The sequence below is a fragment of the Gigantopelta aegis genome, chromosome 8 (assembly GCF_016097555.1).
Source record: "Gigantopelta aegis isolate Gae_Host chromosome 8, Gae_host_genome, whole genome shotgun sequence".
Lineage (NCBI taxonomy): Eukaryota > Metazoa > Mollusca > Gastropoda > Neomphalida > Peltospiridae > Gigantopelta > Gigantopelta aegis.
In genome coordinates, this window is record NC_054706.1 from 5,324,187 (window position 1) to 5,349,016 (window position 24,830).

General features: G+C 38.9%; 1 protein-coding gene across 1 annotated transcript; it reads right to left on the reverse strand.

Annotated features, from left to right (window-relative positions):
• Positions 1-13: 13 nt before the first annotated feature.
• On the reverse strand, positions 14-21,076 carry LOC121378669 (hemagglutinin/amebocyte aggregation factor-like). Its single transcript, XM_041506949.1, has 5 exons — positions 21,041-21,076; positions 20,229-20,430; positions 11,327-11,458; positions 7,985-8,108; positions 14-1,088 (listed from the first exon to the last, which is right to left on the reverse strand). The coding sequence occupies exons 1-5, from the start codon at positions 21,074-21,076 to the stop codon at positions 1,046-1,048; spliced, it is 537 nt and encodes a 178-aa protein (XP_041362883.1). The 3' UTR covers positions 14-1,045.
• Between the last annotated feature and the right edge of the window lie 3,754 nt (positions 21,077-24,830).

The following is a 24,830-nucleotide window of genomic DNA, read 5'->3' on the forward strand; positions in this document are numbered from 1 at the left end:
ACTATAATTGCCTACAAATAATATTTTATTGAAAATGCTTTAAATGTTTTAGATACAATGCAAACATAGAAACTGCATAAAAATATAATACTAATAAAACAGAAATTACAATTGTCGACAATTCAATTGCCGGATCCACGTGAACAGTTCTTCCCTCTTATAAACATATAGATCTAGTGTAATGAACTGGCGACAAATCCAGGGCCTATCGTGGTCTTGACCTGTGTGTGTGTGTGGGGGGGGAGGAGTCGTCGAATATGAATTTAGCGGACCCTTTTGTCTACATTTAGCTTGGACATTTATATAAATAGTCTAATATCGTGCTGTAAAAACTATTTCAGCGGGTCGGACGAACCCCCTGTCCCCAAAATACGCCCTGAAATTAAGAAACACGGGCACAGATAAAGTCGAAAGTGTTTCATGTTAAAAAAACCTTTATTTTTGTTTCACTTTGGGTCGATCTCGTGAATTGGATAAATTTGATGGAAATAATTGTGTTTCACAGGTGGTTACAAGTACTCAGAATTCTAGCCCGAGTCATCTCCCATTCGAGAGCTAGACGGACATTGTCCGCACGCATATGTCTGTAGGTTGTGTGTGTGTGTGTGTGTGTGTGTGTGTGCGTGTGTGTGTAAATGTGTGAGCGTGTAAGGTAACTTCGTCAACAGACATGACAGCATTCTAACCGAGAAAACTGACAGCAATACCCGACAAGACCCGCCAGTTTATTAAAAGCTCGTGTTTTCATCTAGGCGTCCAATATATGAGAGTGGGAAGCAGTAATATATTAATTCACGTTTCAGCAAGGGGTGGTGGTGGTGGTGGGGGTGTTACCTTCAGGGTGCCTCTGCCCCCACACATCCTAGTTTCAGACATTTATGAATTGTTTGAGTTTTGCAATAATAAACTGTGATACTGTGAATAGGGTTTATTACCCTGCTAGGAATATTCGTATCTGGTTATATCCGTCTACGTGTCCGACCGTCCTAATGTTGGTCGTCTTATATAATGATCGGCGACTGATTTGGGAACTCCATTAGCCACTTTAGCCTTTGATTGTGCAGATTTTCACCTTCCAACGTCTGTCTCTGAAACAGAAAAAATATATTATTTTAATATTTGTTAAATGATATATTTATTTTGTAGTTTGTTGTAAAATTGTGTCCTTAATTTCGAAACCAATGTTTTACATGTCTCTGAAACAGAACCCATTATATAGCGTGTTTATATGTCATGAGGCGCGTGTGCAGGAATGAACACGGGGACAGAGGTACACTGTCGAGAGCCAAATTAACACGGGGGCGGAGGTACACTGTGGAGAGCCAAATTAACACGGGGGCGGAGGTACACTGTGGAGAGCCAAATTAACACGGGGGCGGAGGTACACTGTGGAGAGCCAAATTAACACGGGGGGGGGGGGGGCGGAGGTACACTGTGGAGAGCCAAATTAACACGGGGGGGGGAGGTACACTGTGGAGAGCCAAATTAACACGGGCGGAGGTACACTGTGGAGAGCCAAATTAACACGGGGGCGGAGGTACACTGTGGAGAGCCAAATTAACACGGGGGCGGAGGTACACTGTGGAGAGCCAAATTAACACGGGGGCGGAGGTACACTGTGGAGAGCCAAATTAACACGGGGGCGGAGGTACACTGTGGAGAGCCAAATTAACACGGGGGGCGGAGGTACACTGTGGAGAGTCAAATTAACACGGGGGCGGAGGTACACTGTGGAGAGCCAAATTAACACGGGGGAGGAGGTACACTGTGGAGAGCCAAATTAACACGGGGGGGGAGGTACACTGTGGAGAGCCAAATTAACACAGGGCGAGGGCGGAGGTACACTGTGGAGAGCCAAATTAACACGGGGGCGGAGGTACACTGTGGAGAGTCAAATTAACACGGGGGCAGAGGTACACTGTGGAGAGTCAAATTAACACGGGAGCAGAGGTACACTGTGGAGAGTCAAATTAACACGGGGCGGGGGCGGAGGTACACTGTGGAGAGTCAAATTAACACGGGGGCGGAGGTACACTGTGGAGAGCCAAATTAACACGGGGGCGGAGGTACACTGTGGAGAGTCAAATTAACACGGGGGCGGAGGTACACTGTGGAGAGCCAAATTAACACGGGGGCGGAGGTACACTGTGGAGAGCCAAATTAACACGGGGGAGGAGGTACACTGTAGAGAGCCAAATTAACACGGGGGGGGGGGGAGGAGGTACACTGTGGAGAGCCAAATTAACACAGGGCGAGGGCGGAGGTACACTGTGGAGAGTCAAATTAACACGGGGGCAGAGGTACACTGTGGAGAGTCAAATTAACACGGGAGCAGAGGTACACTGTGGAGAGTCAAATTAACACGGGGCGGGGGCGGAGGTACACTGTGGAGAGTCAAATTAACACGGGGGCAGAGGTACACTGTGGAGAGCCAAATTAACACGGGGGGCGGAGGTACACTGTGGAGAGCCAAATTAACACGGGGGCGGAGGTACACTGTGGAGAGCCAAATTAACACGGGGGCGGAGGTACACTGTGGAGAGCCAAATTAACACGGGGGCGGAGGTACACTGTGGAGAGCCAAATTAACACGGGGGCGGAGGTACACTGTGGAGAGCCAAATTAACACGGGGGAGGAGGTACACTGTAGAGAGCCAAATTAACACGGGGGGGGGGGAGGTACACTGTGGAGAGCCAAATTAACACAGGGCGAGGGCGGAGGTACACTGTGGAGAGTCAAATTAACACGGGGGCAGAGGTACACTGTGGAGAGTCAAATTAACACGGGAGCAGAGGTACACTGTGGAGAGTCAAATTAACACGGGGCGGGGGCGGAGGTACACTGTGGAGAGTCAAATTAACACGGGGGCAGAGGTACACTGTGGAGAGCCAAATTAACACGGGGGGCGGAGGTACACTGTGGAGAGCCAAATTAACACGGGGGCGGAGGTACACTGTGGAGAGCCAAATTAACACGGGGGGCGGAGGTACACTGTGGAGAGTCAAATTAACACGGGGGCAGAGGTACACTGTGGAGAGCCAAATTAACACGGGGGCGGAGGTACACTGTAGAGAGCCAAATTAACACGGGGGCAGAGGTACACTGTGGAGAGCCAAATTAACACGGGGGGCGGAGGTACACTGTGGAGAGCCAAATTAACACGGGGGCGGAGGTACACTGTGGAGAGCCAAATTAACACGGGGGCGGAGGTACACTGTGGAGAGCCAAATTAACACGGGGGGCGGAGGTACACTGTGGAGAGCCAAATTAACACGGGGGCGGAGGTACACTGTGGAGAGCCAAATTAACACGGGGGCGGAGGTACACTGTGGAGAGCCAAATTAACACGGGGGGGGGGGGAGGTACACTGTGGAGAGCCAAATTAACACGGGGCAGAGGTACACTGTGGAGAGCCAAATTTAAAGGAGATCGAGTTATGCTCGAAGAAGATTTGCTGGAGTAGGTGGGATTCGAAACCCGAATCGCCTCCCTCTGCACAAAAGCCTGTTCATTTACGCAATGGTGTGTGTGTGTGTGTGTGTGTGTGTGTGTGTGTGTGTGAGTGTGTGAGTGTACCGGCCTCGGTAACGCAGTGGTTAGGCCATCGGACTACAGGCTGGTAGGTACAGGGTTCACAGCCCGGTACCAGCTCCAACCCAGAGCAAGTTCTAAAGCTCAATGGGTAGGTGTAAGGCCACTACACCCTCTTCTCTCTCACTAACCAACTAACAACTGTCCTGGACAGACAGCCCAGATAGCAGAGGCGTACTTGAATCTTAATTTAGATACTAAGTACCCATACTGATAGAAATAGTAATTGACGAAATAGACATCCAAACAACGAAACAGACCTACCCATAGTAATTAACGAAATAGATATACACCTGATAATTAACGAAATAGATATACACCTGATAATTAACGAAATAGACATAACCATAGTAATTAACGAAATAGACATACGCCTAGTAATTAACGAAATGGACATACACCTAGTAATTAACGAAATAGACATAACCATAGTAATTAATTAAATAGATATACACATAGTGGTTAACGAAATTAGTTCTTTAGTTCTAGTTCTTTATTTGCTTTAAGTTTTACAACTCATCAGCTGGATACATAACATAACATAGTTATACAACATACACACATGCAAAACAATGGTGGGTGTGGTTTATATATAATCATGCACAAATGAAGTGATATAAGTTACATTTATTACATTAACTATTACCCTGCATTAACCGATCTCTAATTGTATTCGCTTGCACTAAATATTTGCCTAGGTTATTCAATTCCTTATTGTTACCGGTGGTTAATAACTGTATAAAACGATACACAGTTGGCCGCTTATAATAATACATTTTTATATATTTACAATGCAAATCTTTGTATTGTGGACACTCTATTATAAAGTGATAGTCATCTTCTATAGCATTAGCGTTACATAGAGTACATATTCTTTCTTATCGTTAAATGTTTCGATACCTGCCAGATTCTACATTTGATTTATGAGCGCATATTCTAATCTTACAATGTCATATTTCTTTTATATAACGCGTTTCCATTGGCAATCTCAAATATGTTTGTAATCTAAATTCATTTAATAAATGTCGATATAAAAGTCCTCTAGACGTTGTCATTGTTTTGCTGTAACATAATTGCTTAAAAGTATCTACTATCCTTTCTTTGATTATAATGTAGATACTGTCGTCAACATACGATAAATTCCAAATATAGTTTAATCCAAGTGAATACAATTCGTGCATAATGTTAATTAACCAATTATCGTTATAGTGTGCCATTTCTTCCTATATACCCCTTAGAATACAATTTGTAGTGTTACGTAATTTTATCCAATATTTAAACATTCTCAGTGTTCTTGTTATTTGAAGTGGAAACCGTCCCAGTTCGCTATAAACAAATTCGTTACACGTTCCTTTTCTTACACCCAATAATCTTTTACAAAATTGTATATGTACTTTTTCAACATCATGACCCGAGTGAAAGCCCCAAACTTCAGCACCATAACTAAGGAAAATATATGTATCAAAAACAGCAAGCATTGTTTCGATATTAAAGAAATTGTTCCTACATACATTCAATATTAAGAATAATGCCTTGCGCCCTTGTTCTGCAAATCGTTTCTGTGTACGTGCAAATTTACCATTATAAAAAAATAAAACGCCAAGATAAATAAATTCATTTATATCCTCTAGTTTACATCCATTAAAGTACCACTTCTCATTATCTCGTAATTTACCTCCGTTTCTAAAAACAACCATTTTAGTTTTATTTGTATTGACAGTTAAATCCCAGTTTTAGGTATAATTAAAAATAATTCATCATTTTTTGTAACCCTTCTGGTTTTTCAGCTAACAGAACCATGTCATCGGCGTACATTATCAGGAATATGTTTAACATTTGTATATCGACATAAGGACAGTTGTCTGATATTAGCTGCATCTCACAGTCATTGACATACATGGAAAATAATATTGGCGACAACAGTTCTTGAAATAATCAATTTTTGCATATAAAGAAATCAGAAATTACATTATTATATTTTACACAACATTTAACATTTTGATATAACGACCTTATTATAGCAAGCATTTTCCCACTTACGCCTTGTTTAATTAATTTATACCATAAATTTTGTCTATTTACAAAGTCAAATGCTTTTTTGTAGTCAACAAAATAGCAATAAAGCCGTTTTCGTGCATTACACATTCTGTTTATTAGGGACTGTAGAACGAAAATTGCATCCACAGTGGACAAATGTTTTCTAAAGCAAAAAGGTGTCTAGGGGGTTCATGTGTATGTTCTCCCGTAACAGTTTTAAAACTAGATGTCCACAAATGCAACTTCCTGCATTCTACAAGTTAAATTTATCTCTGTCTTAAGATGTTCTACCAATATTATTTTTGATTCAGAACTTTTTTCTCTTTTTTTCACCAACTCCCAAGGGACGGGGAAGAATGATGGCCAGTGCAGGGTTCTTGTGTGGAATGCCCTTAAGCTAATTTTAGCTTCCAAAACCTGCAGCAAAACGATGGTAAATTAAGACTCCCAAGAGACATTGCAGCTTTTTACCTCAATAATTTCTCTGTATATGTCGTTCCTTTTATAAAAACCCATCTAGTGATATTTTATATAATATAACTGCATTCATTACTCTGCAGTGAAATAGTTAAGTATGGTTACAAGAGTTGGTGGATGCGACACTAGATGGGCATGTAAATAGATCACTTCAAAGTAAATTGTTCAGTATAAACGTCTTGCATGAATAGAATGCTACAAAGTAAAAAGATGTAAAGATTCACAAGTAACGTTGCACTTTTTACCTGAGTAATTCTTTATTTGTATAAAAATCAAAATAATGATATTTTGATTTATATAACAGTTACTGCATTAATTACGTCAAAACTCAAATCCCCGACATGTGAGTATAGTTGGCAATCCACGATTGCCACCACAATGTATCTTGGACAAGTGGTCGCTACATTCATTACCCACAAAACTCTAAGTTAGATTAAAAGAAAAGACACGAGCCTAGGTGGTATGGGTTCTGAGGTATTGGTATCAATAGGTTTTTGCATGGCGGCCATCTTGGAAATCCATGATTGTGACCATAACATATATTTGACAAGTTGTCTTTTTAAAAAGATGAAATCTAAGGCAATGGTAAAATATTTTCAAATTGTTACTGGTAGTGTGTAAGGATCTGTTGACTGCCTGCAAAATAATTATGGTATTTTCACACTTATGTTAGTTTTCTAAATATGGCTTTCTGTCGTTTGTTGTAAAGGCAAATGTTTTCAATTTTTTTTAACAACGACCCGTCTATTTACTCAGAGGGTGTATATCATTCACATTTTAGGCAGTTTAGTTGAAATATGTCCCTCGTACATGAAGCAGTAGTACCATTAATGCCAAGGTGTGGTATTTTTAAGATCAAAAAAATGTCATGACCTTTTGACCTCTGGTGACCTAATTATTATACCAATTTGTATATATCATAAATCAGTTTGTAGACAGGTTTAATATGAACATTTTGAGTGCTCATTTGTGTACCTATGTTCATTGGTTGCAAAGTTATGATACATTTTGTTATCCCTACCACCAAAATATTGTAAGTTAATTTTTCTATCATATAATTATTAACTGCATACGTAGGGCTATTCAAAAAACACCATGAGACTTTGCCCACCCAGGTGAAACCAATTTTGGCTCTGGCCTAAGGACTAACATACATGTTTATTTGTTTTGTTTAACGACACCACTAGAGCACATTGGTTAATTAATCATCTGCTATTGGATGTCAAACATTTGGTAATGCTAACTCGTAGTCGTCAGAGGAAAGCTGTTACATGTTTCCTAATGCAGCAAGGAATCTTTTATATGCACTTTTCCACAGACAGGAAAGCACACACCAATGACCAATTGTGGTGCACTGGCTGGAATGAGAAAAAAACCAATCAGTTGAATGGATTCACTGATGTGATTCGATCCTGCGACGCAAGCACCTCAGCCGACTGAGCTAAATCCTGCCTAATTGATGAAATAGACATACTCATAGTGCACGGTGCACATAACAACCGCACTTTGTACGTCCTTGTGGGACTAGACACACCTGGCCCATTGGCCTATTTCTCGTTCCAGCCAGTGCACCACGACTGGTATATCAAAGGCCGTGGTATGTGCTATCCTGTGTGAGATGGTGCATATAAAAGATCCCTTGCTGCTAATCGAAAAAAGTAGCCTATGAAGTGGCGACAGCGGGTTTCCTCTATCAATATATGTGTGGTCCTTAACTATATGTCCGACGCCATATAACCGTAAATAAAATGTGTTGAGTGCGTCGTTAAATAAAACATTTCCTTCCTTCCTTCCTTCCTTCCTTCCTTCCTAGACACACCCATGGTAAATAACAAAAGAGACATACTCTAGTCATTAACGAACTAGACCTAGACATACCCCTTGCCACCATTGTAGAAGCTGTAGAGTCCAGCGAACACCTCTTTCGATCCAATAGCCTTGTCCATGACACCGTCGAATGCATTGATATAGCCTGTTATATAGCAGGACTGGTAACTGAAACCTAAATTAAAGGAAAACACCCGCACCCATTAAAACAGCATCGCTGAAATACATTACAATACAAAATGCTTTATTACCGTGCTTACATATGATGTAGGCCTATATATATAATTATATTATATAATACAGGATACTAGAAGAATACATCACAATAATCGTACCAATCTAGAATGTTCTGCAAACAGGGCCACCTAAATAGGGGTGGGGGAGTTACCGGTACCGGTAGGGTAACATTAGTTCACATGGCTAGACTTATTCATTATGGTGTGGGGATCATGAAACCACCTGATGACACGTCCAAAACTGCATGCGTTTCGTATGGCGGCCATTCTCCAAGATGGCTGCCGCCATATTAAAGAAAGCTATATCTTTGCAAATTCTTCACATATTGAGATGATTTAGATATCAAAATATACGTTTCTGGGGTTGAGGAATATGAAATATATGCTTCAAGACCATTTAGATGTATTCTGATCCACTTATCAAGATGATTTCAAATACTAATAGTATACTAACAATGCAATATACAAATTTCCCTGGAACATGTGATTGATTTCATTGAAATTTACTATTTAAAAAATTAAACAGTTCTTCCATATATGTAATTTGAAAACAATGGGTTTAGATGAAAGACGCGTTTTAGAGAGACCTGGTAGGGTTCAAACCCAGTGCGCGTAATCGTACAGAATCTGGTATATTATACAAGCTAAATTCAGTCATGATGTCTTCTTAGACTGTTCTTTCATAACTTCTCGTATATTCCTCACACCTAATTTCAATTTTTATATTTTCTGCAATCGTTATATCAATTCTTTAATCAATGCGGTTATGTATTCAGAGTAATTATATCCTCTGCCAGTATGATTAAGCCTTACAAGCCGTGCCCCATTTAACATTATACCATGTCTACGGGGGTGAGATATGGATCAGACTGTTCAAACCCGGATAGTCTTGGGGAAAACATATCCGCGGTAGGGTGGGTGCAACAACTCAAATCCGGTTTGGCAGAGCCGCCTTTACAACCCACGCTCAATGTATCCTTATTTACCCACTAAGCTAAATATCTACGTATTTACACACTAAGCTCAATGTATCCTTATTTACCTACTAAGCTAAATATCTACGTATTTACACAATAAGCTCAATGTATCCTTATTTACCTACTAAGCTAAATATCTACGTATTTACACAATAAGCTCAATGTATCCTTATTTACATACTAAGCTAAATATCTACGTATTTACGCACTAAGCTCAATGTATCCTTATTTACATACTAAGCTAAATATCTACGTATTTACACAATAAGCTCTGTGTATCCTTATTTACATACTAAGCTAAATATCTACGTATTTACACAATAAGCTCAATGTATCCTTATTTACCTACTAAGCTAAATATCTACGTATTTACGCACTAAGCTCAATGTATCCTTATTTACATACTAAGCTAAATATCTACGTATTTACACAATAAGCTCAGTGTATCCTTATTTACATACTAAGCTAAATATCTACGTATTTACACAATAAGCTCAATGTATCCTTATTTACCCACTAAGCTAAATATCTACGTATTTACACAATAAGCTCAGTGTATCCTTATTTACATACTAAGCTAAATATCTACATATTTATGCACTAAGCTCAATGTATCCTTTTTTACCGACCAAACTAAATATCTACGTATTTACACACTAAGCTCAATGTATCCTTATTTACCCACTAAGATAAATATCTAGGTATTTACATACAAATCTCAATGTATATTTATTTACCTACTAAGCTAAATACCTACATATTCACTCACTAAGCTCAATGTATCGTTATTTACCCACTAAGCTAAATATCTACGTATTTACACACTAAGCTCAATGTATCCTTATTTACCCACTAAGCTAAATATCTACGTATTTACACATAAAACTCGATGTATCCTTACTTACATACTAAGCTAAATATCTATGCATTTACACACTAAGCTCAATGTATCCTTATTTACCTACTAAGCTAAATATCTACGTATTTACACACAAAACTCGATGTATCCAAATATCTACGTATTTACACAATAAGCTCAATGTATCCTTATTTACCTACTAAGCTAAATATCTACGTATTTATACACAAAACTCGATGTATCCTTATTTACCTACTAAGCTAAATATCTACGTATTTACGCACTAAGCTCACTGTATCCTTATTTACCTACTAAAGTAAATATCTACGTATTTACACACAAAACTCGATGTATCCTTATTTACCTACTAAGCTAAATATATACGTATTTACGCACTAAGCTCAATGTATCCTTATTTACCTACTAAGCTAAATATCTACGTATTTACACACAACACTCAATCTATCCTTATTTACCTACTAAGCTAAATATCTGTGTATTTACACAATAAGCTCAATATATCCTTATTTACCTACTAAGCTAAATAATATACGCATTTACACAATAAACTCAATGTATCCTTATTTACCTACTAAGCTAAATATCTACATATTTACACACAAAACTCGATGTATCCTTATTTACCTACTATGGTAAATATCTACGTATTTACACACAAAACTCAATGTATCCTTATTTACCTACTAAGCTAAATATCTACGTATTTACGCACTAAGCTCACTGTATCCTTATTTACCTACTAAAGTAAATATCTACGTATTTACACACAAAACTCGATGTATCCTTATTTACCTACTAAGCTAAATATATACGTATTTACGCACTAAACTCAATGTATCCTTATTTACCTACTAAGCTAAATATCTACGTATTTACACACAAAACTCAATGTATCCTTATTTACCTACTAAGCTAAATATCTACGTATTTACGCACTAAGCTCAATGTATCCTTATTTACCTACTAAGCTAAATATCTGTGTATTTACACAATAAGCTCAATATATCCTTATTTACCTACTAAGCTAAATAATATACGCATTTACACAATAAACTCAATGTATCCTTATTTACCTACTAAGCTAAATATCTACATATTTACACACAAAACTCGATGTATCCTTATTTACCTACTATGGTAAATATCTACGTATTTACACACAAAACTCAATGTATCCTTATTTACCTACTATAGTAAATATCTACGTATTTACCCACACAACTCAATGTATCCTTATTTACCCACTAAGCTAAATATCTACGTATTTACGCACACAGCAAGAATCGACATGTTTACGTACTAGGCACTTTGCAGCATTTTATCTTAAACTGTCGATCTTTGTTCCCGTTGTGGTGGATGCTGTCAATTCCAACGATTGCTTTCTGGTAGTCACATTCAAACGCTATCAATTCATGATAAGCGTTAATGTATTCTGGAAAAGATATATACACATGGACATTAATTAAGCACCGCCTAGGTTGGACCATGTGACTTATACTCCGCAAAATAATTTTGATCATGTCATGGTTACAAAAGAATGAAATTAACGTCCTTCGTGTACAGAAGATATTGAGAGAAAGAGTGACAGTAAGTAAGTCTGTCATTATATTAACATTTAATGTATTCTACGAGAGTCCGGCGCTCTACCAACTGAGCTAATAGGGAAATTCCCACTAGCTACTGCCAGTAGGAGCATTTTATACCAACACTACTACATAGTCCCCCCTCAAGTGAAGCTACGTCCCGGAGCTGTGAGCCACGGTTAGTTGAACTGTTACGGGTCCTGACTGGTTTATAAATGTATTCTTGTGTTAAGAACACACCCAGTCCCTACGTCGGCTCCAAATGTAACAGACAAAATCAACTTCCACTGAGGAGATTCGAACAACGAGTGTCCAGCGCTCTACCAACTGAGCTAATAGGGAAATTCCCACTAGCTTCTGCCAGTAGGAGCACTTTATCCCAACACTACTACATACTCCCCCCTGTATTAAAGTAAATGATTAAATTAAAGGAGCACTATCATTTTCAGAATTACCTGAAAGAGACATTGGATTAAATAGGTATAGTAAACATTAAAGACATAACATACAATGATTATCTGTTAATAATAATTTAATTAATTACAAGAAACATTACAAATATTATAAAATACCATTATATACAGATAAAACACGATATTGCCACATATGCATAAAAATGTATTGTAATTAATTATGGTGCTGGAATCACACTGTCGTATTTCGTACAGTCCAGTGATGGTTAATTAATTTCCTCGTTTAAATTTGTGACAAGCGGTGAGTCTGTTAAGTTGATGTATTTCCGTGCAATCATCAGTTTACTGTTTACCGGCCTCGGTGGCGTCCTGGTTAGGCCATCGGTCAACAAGCTGGTAGGTACTGGGTTCGGATCCCAGTCGAGGCATGGGATTTTTAATCCAGATACCGACTCCAAACCCTGGGTAGGTGTAAAGCACTTGCACCGACCAGTGATCCATAACTGGTTTAACAAAGGCCATGGTTTGTGCTATCCTGCCTGTGGGAAGCGCAAATAAAAGATCCCTTGCTGCTAATCGGAAAGAGTAGCCCATGAAGTGGCGACAGTGGGTTTCCTCTGAAAATGTGTGTGGTCCTTAACCATATGTCTGACGCCATATAACCGTAAATAAAATGTGTTGAGTGCGTCGTTAAATAAAATATTTCTTTTTTTCTTTCAGTTTACTGTCGTTATCGTTTTGTTAACATTAATGTTTATCAGCAGTGATACAATCTCTGTTGTTAACATTAACGTTTATCAGCAGTGATACAATCTCTGTTGTTAACATTAACGTTTATCAGCAGTGATACAAGCTCTGTTGTTAACATTAACGTTTATCAGCAGTGATACAAGCTCTGTTGTTAACATTAACGTTTATCAGCAGTGATACAATATCTGTTGTTAACATTAACGTTTATCAGCAGTGATACAAGCTCTGTTGTTAACATTAACGTTTATCAGCAGTGATACAATCTCTGTTGTTAACATTAACGTTTATCAGCAGTGATACAAGCTCTGTTGTTAACAGTAACGTTTATCAGCAGTGATACAATATCTGTTGTTAACATTAACGTTTATCAGCAGTGATACAATCTCTGTTGTTAACATTAACGTTTATCAGCAGTGATACAATCTCTGTTGTTAACATTAACGTTTATCAGCAGTGATACAAGCTCTGTTGTTAACAGTAACGTTTATCAGCAGTGATACAATATCTGTTGTTAACATTAACGTTTATCAGCAGTGATACAATCTCTGTTGTTAACATTAACGTTTATCAGCAGTGATACAATCTCTGTTGTTAACATTTAACGATTGTCTGTTATTTCGTTTACGTTCATCACGGTATGCAAAAAAAAAAAAAAAAAAAAAAAAATCATCCGCGAACTGTGAATTTTTATTGTTCATACCCAGATGAACGTAAAAGAAATAACAGACAATACTTATAACTAAATTTGAATAATAGGCCTACTTGCTAATAATAATAATAATAATAATAATAATAATAATAATAATAAAACTTCATACTTTACCTTGAATTATTTTTGGTCCTTAAACAAGTTTGTTTGTTGTTGGGGTGGGTTTTTTTGTTGTTTGTTTTGGGGTGTTTTGTTGTTGTTTTTTTATGTGTTTTTTTTTTGTTTTTTTTTTTTTGGGGGGGTGGGGGGGGGGTTTTTTTTTTTGCTTAACGACACCACTAGGGCACATTAATTTATTAATCATCGGCTACTGGATGTCAAACATATGGTCTTTTTGACAGTCATAGAGAGGAAACCCATTACAATTGTTCATTAGTAGGAAGGGATCTGTTATATGCAACATCCCACAGACAGGATAGCACATACCACGGCCTTTGATATACCAGTCGTGGTGTACTGACTGGAACGAGAAATAGCCCAATGGGCCCACCGACGAGGATCGATCCTAGGCCGACCACGCATCAGGCCAACGGTTTACCACCGAGTTACGTCCCGTCCCTGGTTCTTAAAAACTAACGACCAATTGTACGACGCTTTGGTGTCGGGTCCGTTTGATTTGACCCATGGTGTGTCCTATAGTTAAAAACTAACGACCAATTGTACGACGCTTTGGTGTCGGGTCCGTTTGATTTGACCCATGGTGTGTCCTATAGTTAAAAAATAACGACCAATTGTACGACGCTTTGGTGTCGGGTCCGTTTGATTTTACCCATGGTGTGTCCTATAGTTAAAAACTAACGACCAATTGTACGACGCTTTGGTGTCGGTCCGTTTGATTTTACCCATGGTGTGTCCTATAGTTAAAAACTAACGACCAATTGTACGACGCTTTGGTGTCGGGTCCGTTTGATTTTACCCATGGTGTGTCCTATAGTTAAAAAATAACGACCAATTGTACGACGCTTTGGTGTCGGGTCCGTTTGATTTTACCCATGGTGTGTCCTATAGTTAAAAAATAACGACCAATTGTACGACGCTTTGGTGTCGGGTCCGTTTGATTTTACCCATGGTGTGTCCTATAGTTAAAAAATAACGACCAATTGTACGACGCTTTGGTGTCGGGTCCGTTTGATTTTACCCATGGTGTGTCCTATAGTTAAAAAATAACGACCAATTGTACGACGCTTTGGTGTCGGGTCCGTTTGATTTTACCCATGGTGTGTCCTATAGTTAAAAAATAACGACCAATTGTACGACGCTTTGGTGTCGGGTCCGTTTGATTTTACCCATGGTGTGTCCTATAGTTAAAAAATAACGACCAATTGTACGACGCTTTGGTGTCGTGTCCGTTTGATTACACTCATGTGGGTCCTATAGTTAAAAACTAACGACCAATTGTACGACGCTTTGGTGTCGTGTCCGTTTGATTACACTCATGGTGTGTCCTATAGTTAAAAACTAACGACCAATTGTACGACGCTTTGGTGTCGGGTCCGTTTGATTTTACCCATGGTGTATCCTATAGTTAAGACTACGGGTGTGTCTAACCTAAATTTTAGCGATTGCTGAATGGCTGAATAAAGTTACGCCTACAGGTCATTATAGTCCTGCAGGAAGTAAATTAGAACATTGTTTTAAAAAAGTAACACTTTCATTAACATTAGTAATAAGGTTACAATGTAAATCTGTAAAAAGTAACACTTTCATTAACATTAGTAATAAGGTTACAATGTAAATCTGTAAAAAAGTAACACTTTCATTAACATTAGTAATAAGGTTACAATGTAAATCTGTAAAAACTAAATAATTCTTTTCTTTAACAACTACAAATAAATATTAGTAAATAGTTTAGCTTCATTTTCCATTACATTACTGATCTGAAGCCTATAGCAAGGGCTGCGGAGAAGGGGCACGCAGAGGTCATGACACACCACCCATTTCCCCCGTTACTCTGTTCAGAAAGCTTGAAATGTCGTATTTTAACACCTGAAAATAAACATTTCTCGGGGAAGCATGACCCTCCCCCCGCCCCAACAGGTTCGGGACTACAAATATATGTATTTTCATCCAAAGACATTCGCCCCACCCGGGCCCCGCTCCAAATTTGAAATACACTCCGCGGACCCTGTGCAAGTCTTGAAAAGTACACCCCACCCCCCACCCCACCCACCCCCCACCCACCCCCTCAAACAACCTGTTATGAATAGTTGTCTGTCGCTTCACAACACGACTCAAAGCAGTGTGGGTGCACTCCCCACGCATGGGTACCCCTCAAAATAACATCATGACCAGTCTAGCGCAAACGTTCACCAACATATCAAGCTGACCAAGATATTACGTGGGGACGGGACATAGCCCTGTGGTAAAACGATCGCTTGATGCGCGGTCGGTCTGGGATCGATCCCCGTCGGTGGGCCCATTAGGCTATCTCGCATTGCAGCCAGTGCGACACGACTGGTATATAAAGGGCCGTGATATGTGCTATCCTGTCTGTGGGATGGTGCATATAAAATATCCCTTGCTACTAATGGTCGAAAATACCAACTAGGCATCCAAATATACCAAATATACATCAATGTGCTCTAGTGTTGTCGTTAAACAAAAACTTTTAAAAAAACAAAAGAAAAAAACAAGAAAAAACCAAACATATTACGTTCCCCACTAAAAACAAATATATGCATTGTATTAACATGCTAAACATTTCATTTTTTCCCGGGCACTTCGAATTTAGTATTCTCGAGGTTTTCTCCTATAGGTTAATCGAGGCAAGTAGTCCAAGGCGGACCCAGTAAACTGCGAAAACCAACGCATTTGTTGTGTCTGATTCGGACTACGAATCAAGGTGAAATGTGCCCGCTAAAATTAAATTACAAAACTATGCTGATGTCATGAAGGTGTTGTAATGAGAGCGTGGTGCAAGGTACATGTAGTTACCTCATCCATCACTCGAGATTCGTCTAGTTAGACCACGGTTATTGCGGCTGTTGAGTGACGGGTGTAATAGATCTCAGGCCACGCCCACGATCATTACACCAGTCATTCAACAGCCGCGCCATTGGGCTATTTTTTGATAGAGCCAGTGAACCACGAATGGTGGCTGGGGAAGGACAACATCAATTCGCTCGTGCAAGATAAACGGTATTGCCTCGTAGCTCGTTGAGTATTCTCTTAGGAGATAACCATATGGAGTTTTTAGATTTGCGGAGGTTATTGTCTATTTGCAGGGGCGTAGCGTAAGCTGGACCTGGGGGGGGGGGGGGGGGCGGTTCAAATATGAACCAAGTGAACCTTTTCTATTTTGTTTTTGCACCACCAGAAACTCCATATGTATAAACTTGTATGTTTTAGTTCTGAAAGCGGACCATTTGCTTCGTCCTCGAACCCCCCCCCCCACCCCCCAAGGCTACGCCCCTGATTGGATCAAATAGACAATAACACCCGCAAATCTAAATAGTCCATATGGTTATCTCCTAAATGACATCACTTTCTAATGACGTCATTAGCTTTCCGGGTGTCATTGTCTATTTGATCACAGGAAAAGAATGTAATTAACCAATCACAATACAGAACACACTCGCCATCAGTTTACAATTATGAGATAACTATATGGAGGTTTTAGATTTGCGGGTGTTATATAGAGGATAATAAACGAGTTTCCAGTTATTATCAAATTTATGTCCCGAGTGAAATAATTTTCAGTTGTCACGAGCTTTAGCGAGTGACAAATGAAAATTATTTCACGAGTTTGTTATTCTATTTATTACCTCAGCTATTTTTTCTCTAAAAGCCTTTATTTTCGATGCACATGCACGAAGGCCAACCTGTATGGGAACGATGTAAACCACTTTACGCACTGTTCTGAGAATTACTATAACGTTGTAATTTAATCACGTTCATAGATAATTTAAAAGAACCCAAGTTCTCTTTATTCTGCTTCCAAATCTATAATGAATTGCATTAAAATGACATTTTGTTATTAATTTAACACCAAAAACAGAGACCCGTAAAGGCAAACTCTTTAAACTACATGACGTCATTTTTAGTACCGACAAAGTCATTGGTTTGTAAGCGTCAAATTGTCCAATAGTATTGTTCGTTAGACCAATGCAGAATATTTCTCACTGAGAAAATATGGAAAATATTTTCCCTGTTATGAGTGACCGCTGGGGTAATAATGTCTATTTGATCCCGTAAATTAAACATTTGCGGGCATCAAATAGACAATAACATCCGCAAATATAAAAACTCAATATGGTTATGTCCATTGTAAACTGAATCGTTTTTCTACAGAACTGACTGTATATTTGGTATTTCTTGAAAAAAATTACCTGGCTACAGTCTAACTGTAGACCCTTGAATCGTCAACTTCGCCTGTTCCAATTGCTAATGACGTCACCTTTAATGACGTCATTAGCTTTCCGGGTGTTATTGTCTATTTGATTCCGGAAAAATTATGTAATTAACCAATCACAATACAGAACGCACTCGCCGTCAGTTTACAATAAGTAATGAATGTTACGTACATTTAATTATTAAGGTTTACCTGTAGAGATACAATCTCTGTTGTTAACATTAACATTTACCTGTAGAGATACAATCTGTGTTAGTAACATTATCGTTTACCTGTAGAGATACAATCTCTGTTGTTAACATTAACATTTACCTGTAGAGCTACAATCTGTGTTAGTAACATTATCGTTTACCTGTAGAGAAACAATCTCTGTTGTTAACATTAACGTTTACCTGTAGTGATACGATCTCTATTATTAACATTAACGTTTACCTGTAGAGATACAATCTCTCTTGTTAACATTAAGGTTTACCTGTAGAGATACAATCTCTCTTGTTAACATTAACGTTTACCTGTAGAGATACACTCTCTGTTGTTAACATTAACGTTTACCTGTAGAGATACAATCTCTGTTATTAACATTAACGTTTACCTGTAGAGATACGATCTCTCTGTTATTAACATTATCGTTTACCTGTAGTCATACAATATATGTTGTTAATATTAACGTTTACCTGTAGGCATGCACTATGTGTTGTTAACATTAACGTTTCCCTGTAGTCATGCAATATATGTTTTTAACATAACGTTTACCTGTAGTCATACAATATGTGTTAACATTAACGTTTACCTATAGTCATACAATATGTGTTAACATTAACGTTTACCTATAGTCATACAATACCTGTTGTTAACAGTAACGTTTACCTGTAGTCATACAATATGTGTTAACATTAACGTTTACCTATAGTCATACAATACCTGTTGTTAACATTAACGTTTACCTGTAGTCATACAATGTGTTAACATTAACGTTTACCTATAGTCATACAATACCTGTTGTTAACATTAACGTTTACCTATAGTCATACAATGTGTTAACAGTAACGTTTACCTATAGTCATACAATATGTGTTAACAGTAACGTTTACCTATAGTCATACAATACATGTTGTTAACAGTAACGTTTACCTGTAGTCATACAATATGTGTTAACAGTAACGTTTACCTATAGTCATACAATACCTGTTGTTAACAGTAACGTTTACCTGTAGTCCTACAATATGTGTTAACAGTAACGTTTACCTATAGTCATACAATACCTATTGTTAACAGTAACGTTTACCTATAGTCATACAATATGTGTTAACATTAACGTTTACCTATAGTCATACAATACCTGTTGTTAACAGTAACGTTTACCTGTAGTCATACAATATGTGTTAACATTAACGTTTACCTATAGTCATACAATACCTGTTGTTAACATTAACGTTTACCTGTAGTCATACAATGTGTTAACATTAACGTTTACCTATAGTCATACAATACCTGTTGTTAACATTAACGTTTACCTATAGTCATACAATGTGTTAACAGTAACGTTTACCTATAGTCATACAATATGTGTTAACAGTAACGTTTACCTATAGTCATACAATACATGTTGTTAACAGTAACGTTTACCTGTAGTCATACAATATGTGTTAACAGTAACGTTTACCTATAGTCATACAATACCTGTTGTTAACAGTAACGTTTACCTGTAGTCCTACAATATGTGTTAACAGTAACGTTTACCTATAGTCATACAATACCTATTGTTAACAGTAACGTTTACCTATAGTCATACAATATGTGTTAACAGTAACGTTTACCTATAGTCATACAATACCTGTTGTTAACAGTAACGTTTACCTATAGTCAAACAATATGTGTTAACATTAACGTTTACCTATAGTCATACAATATGTGTTAACATTAACGTTTACCTATAGTCATACAATATGTGTTAACATTAACGTTTACCTATAGTCATACAATACCTGTTGTTAACAGTAACGTTTACCTGTAGTCATACAATACCTGTTGTTAACAGTAACGTTTACCTATAGTCATACAATACCTGTTGTTAACAGTAACGTTTACCTATAGTCATACAATACCTGTTGTTAACAGTAACGTTTACCTATAGTCATACAATATGTGTTAACAGTAACGTTTACCTATAGTCATACAATACCTGTTGTTAACAGTAACGTTTACCTATAGTCATACAATACCTGTTGTTAACAGTAACGTTTACCTATAGTCAAACAATATGTGTTAACATTAACGTTTACCTATAGTCATACAATATGTGTTAACATTAACGTTTACCTATAGTCATACAATATGTGTTAACATTAACGTTTACCTATAGTCATACAATACCTGTTGTTAACAGTAACGTTTACCTGTAGTGTAGCAGTCGTTATTTACAACTTTGACGTCTTGACACTCAAATTTCCATCTCCTATCCTCTTTTGCATTTGAGTGAATGCTCTCAATTCTGCTGATGGCCTCTTTGCTGAGACATTCAAAATCGGCGGGTTGGTCCCAGTCGTTAACCCAGGAGTGAGCGATCTGCACCAACGCTAGTCCGATGATGAGCACAGTCTGTAAGTGGACAACAACTGTACAGGTACATGTACTACTGATCGATCCCACAGTCGATCGCACCCGTCAAAATGGCTTTTTCATCTTTATTTGTTTGTTTGTTTGTTTGTTTGCTTGTGTGTTGTTTATTGTTGGGTTGTTGTTTTGAGAGTTTCAGGTTTTTGTTTTTTGTTTAACGACACCACTAGAGTACATTGGATGTCAGACATTTGGTATTTCTGACATATATTCTAGAGAGGATGCCTGCTACATGTTTTTCATGAATAGCAAGGTTTCTTTATATGCACCACCCCACAGACATGATAGCACATACCACGGCCTTTGATATACCGGTCGTGGTGTACTGGCTGGAATGAGAAATAACCCGATGGGTCCACCGACGGGGATCGATCCTAGACCGACCGCGCATCAGGTGTCAGTACTCTTTTTTCATGGAAGCAATCATGACCACCTTATTAGATTGAACTGGCGGCTGTTTTTGTAAAAAGCTAGTGAAATGCCTAATGTCTAGGTCCATCAAGACGGACCGACCTTACCACTCATTGCACCTGAATAAAGTAGTTTTCTACGTAAACTGCATCTCAGTCGATAGAACGCTCGCCTTTTGTACTTTGGTCGAATGCTTGAATCCGCTTGGTGGATCCATTCTCTGGTTAATTTTTGCCCGTTCCAACCAGACTGTTATACCAAAGACCCGTATATATAATATAAAATATCCTTTGTAGCAGGTGTTCCATGAAGGTCACGTGTGTTCCATGAAGGTCACGTGTGTTCCATGAAGGTCGTGTGTTCCATGAAGGTCACGCATGTTCCATGAAGGTCACGTGTGTTCCATGAAGGTCACGTGTGTTGAAATCCAAAATGCCACAATTCCCCAAGATGTCCCAATTGTGACACCGTGCACCGGCCCAAAATGTCCCAATTGTGACACCGTGCACCGGCCCAAAATGTCCCAATTGTGACACCGTGCACCGGCCCAAGATGTCCCAATTGTGACACCGAGCACCGGCCCAAGATGTCCCAATTGTGACACCGGGCACCGGCACAAGATGTCCCAGTTGTGACACCGTGCACCGGCCCAACATGTCCCAATTGTGACACCGTGCACCGGCCCAAGATGTCCCAATTGTGACACCGTGCACCGGCCCAAGATGTCCCGCTTGTGACACCGTGCACTGGCCCAAGATGTCCCAGTTGTGACACCGTGCACCGGCCCAAGATGTCCCAGTTGTGACACCGTGCACCGGCCCAAGATGTCCCAATTGTGACACCGAGCACCGGCCCAAGATGTCCCAATTGTGACACCGAGCACCGGCCCAAGATGTCCCAGTTGTGACACCGTGCACCGGCCCAAGATGTCCAATTGTAACACCGTGCACCGGCCCAAGATGTCCCAGTTGTGACACCGAGCACCGGCCCAAGATGTCCCAATTGCTATCTAGTGTGTTGAAGTTTGTTTTGTTTAACAGCACCACTAGAGCACATTGATTTATTTATCATCGGCTATTGGATGTCAAACATTTAGTAATTTTTACATTAGTAGAAAGTGATCTTTTATATGCACCATCCCACAGACAGGACAGCACATACCAAGGTATTTGATATACTAGTCGTGATGTGTGTGTGTGTGTGTGTGTGCGTGCGTGCGTGCGTGCGGAATTTGTTAACCTGAATTCAGAAGTTTGAAGGCGATGACTATATTGATCCCATTCCCTTTTAAAAGCAGAATCCGCATGATGCTTTTTCAATCTATATTTCTTGTTCTTTTTTTTAAATTTGTTATGGTTTGCTTTTTGGTTTTATTATTGGAAGGGTATATCAAATATTTTTATGTGCCTCCTTTCTGTGGGAAAGTGCATATAAAAGACCCTTTGCTGCTAATGGAAAAATGTGACAGCTTTCCTCTCAAGAGTTCGTGTCAGAATTACCATTTGTTTGAATTCCAATAGCCGATGATTAATTAATGTGCTCTAGATGTGTCGTTAAACTTCTTGTTTTTAATTTGAAAGATTTAAGCAACAGTATATGGCATCTCTTGGCCCAAGATGTCCCAACTGCGATATCTTGGGCCATTGGGACATTTTGGACTTAACACATGTAGTACAATTACCGTATGTTAGTAGTGTCGGAAATAGAATAAAAATGAGTTTCGTCGATTATTTCTTACATATTAAACAGACAAGTAAATATTTTCTAAATATCTATTTACTGATAGTCTGGGGGTGGGGGGGGGGGGGGGGGCAGGCTGAGTTTTGCCCGAATTTAGAGGATTTTTTTTTTTTAAATGCCCGAATTATCGACATTATTTACGTTTCTTCTACCCATACACATATGCAATATACTCATTTAAGTACATTATTCATCAATGTTAACGGTTTTACAGTTTTAATGTAGTTAAAGTTTACTGCTGCTCTTAAAATCATATCTAAAAATGTACGGTGGGGTATAATGGACTTTTCAAAAACACTAAGTTTAAGGCTGGTTGGTGCTTAACTTATTCTTATACTGGGGAGGGGGGGGGGGGGGGGGGGGGACGGGACGGGACGTAGCTTAGTGGTAAAGCGCTCACCTAATGCGCGGTTGGTTTGAGATCGATCCCCGTCGGTGGCCCATTGGGCTGTTTCTCGTTCCAGCCAGTGCACCACGAAATGGCAGTGGTATGTTCTATCCTGTCTGTGGGATGGTGCTCATAAAAATACTCCTTGCTACTAATGGAAACATGTAGCGGGTTTCCTCTCTAAGACTATGTCAGAATTACCAAATGTTTGACATCCAATAGCCGATGATTAATAAATCAATGTGCTCTAGTGGTGTCGTTAAAGAAAACAAACTTTAACTTTAACTCATATACTGAGGGTGGGGTGGAGCGGGATGTATATCAATGGTAGAACACTCTGGATGAGATGGTGATTTGTTTCTTTGTTCAACGACACCACTAGAGCACATTGATTTACAGAAATGACTATGCGATGTGTCCAGCCCATGCATGACTTCAGCTGCCCGCTTCTCAAACAAAATGAACATATAGCCTGCTTTTTCGTGGGGTTTTACAACTCTATCTAACCTTACAAGTTTTAATTATACAGTATTATACGGATAAATACATGTGGAATTGTGGCTCGACGTAGCCTAGTGGTAGAGCCCTCGCCTGATGCGCGGTTGGTCTAGAATCGATCCCCGTTGGTGGGCCCGTTGGGCTATATCTCGTTCCAGCCTGAGTACGACGACTGGTATTGAAAGGTCGTGGTATTATTGATTATTATTATTTTATGTTAAACAAATTCAGATTTCTATCATTGTTACATTATTTAGCTTGTTCATGCATTAATAGACGACAATACGTGGCATAACTCCTTTATACTGTTTATGTATTTATGAATAAACTGAATTGAATTGAAATGAATTGTATATGATATCCTGTCTGTGGGATGGTGAATATAAAAGATCCCTTGCTACTAATGGAAAAATATAGCAGGTTTCCTCTTTAACACTATATGTACAAATAACCAATGTTTTACATCCAATATTAGTCGATGATTAATAAATTAATGTGCTCTAGTGATGTCGTTAAACAAGATAAACTTTAATTTAATAAGTGCATATTAAAGACCGCTTGCTGCTTTATCAGTAGATGTAGCCCATCCATGTAACGACAGCGGGTTTCCTCTCTATTTCTGTCGACCAAGAGTTGAAATTATCAAATGTTAGTTTAAAATGCGCCGAGGTGTGTTTATCGCTATATCCCGTCCACACAAGTGAAGATCGGGACAAGGTAAGTAGAATACCAAGGAGGGAATACTGTTTTATGAACGACTCACAATGAACACGTTTTAATATCGGCAATAAACGACGTCCGAAATACTATGGTTAATGACCACGCAGATAATAGCCTAAAGGGCCCACAGACGGGGATCGATCCCAGACCGACCGCGTATTAAGTGAGCGCTTTCCCAGTTAATATAGATAGATAACTAGTTTAACGTGCTCATATACCACTAGGGTTTCCAACACGCCCACCCCGAGTACGACCTCCGAGTTAATATAGATAGATAACTAGTTTAACGTGTTCATAGACCACTAGGGTTTCCAACACGCCCATCCCGAGTCCGACCTCCGAGTTAATATAGATAGATAACTAGTTTAACGTGCTCATAGACCACTAGGGTTTCCAACACGCCCACCCCGAGTCCGACCTCCGAGTTAATATAGATAGATAACTAGTTTAACGTGTTCATATATCACTAGGGTTTCCAACACGCCCACCCCGAGTCCGACCTCCGAGTTAATATAGATAGATAACTAGTTTAACGTGCTCATATACCACTAGGGTTTCCAACACGCCCACCCCGAGTCCGACCTCCGAGTTAATATAGATAGATAACTAGTTTAACGTGTTCATA

Coding starts and splice junctions, on each gene's coding strand:
- LOC121378669 (XM_041506949.1), bottom strand. CDS start 21,076: ATGGATCCACCAAGCGGATTCAAGCATTCGACCAAA. Junction 11,459..20,228: donor TAACGACTGCTACACTACAG/GTAAACGTTACT, acceptor TATCTTTTCCAG/AATACATTAACGCTTATCAT. Junction 1,089..7,984: donor TTCTACAATGGTGGCAAGGG/GTATGTCTAGGT, acceptor TTTCTGTTTCAG/AGACAGACGTTGGAAGGTGA.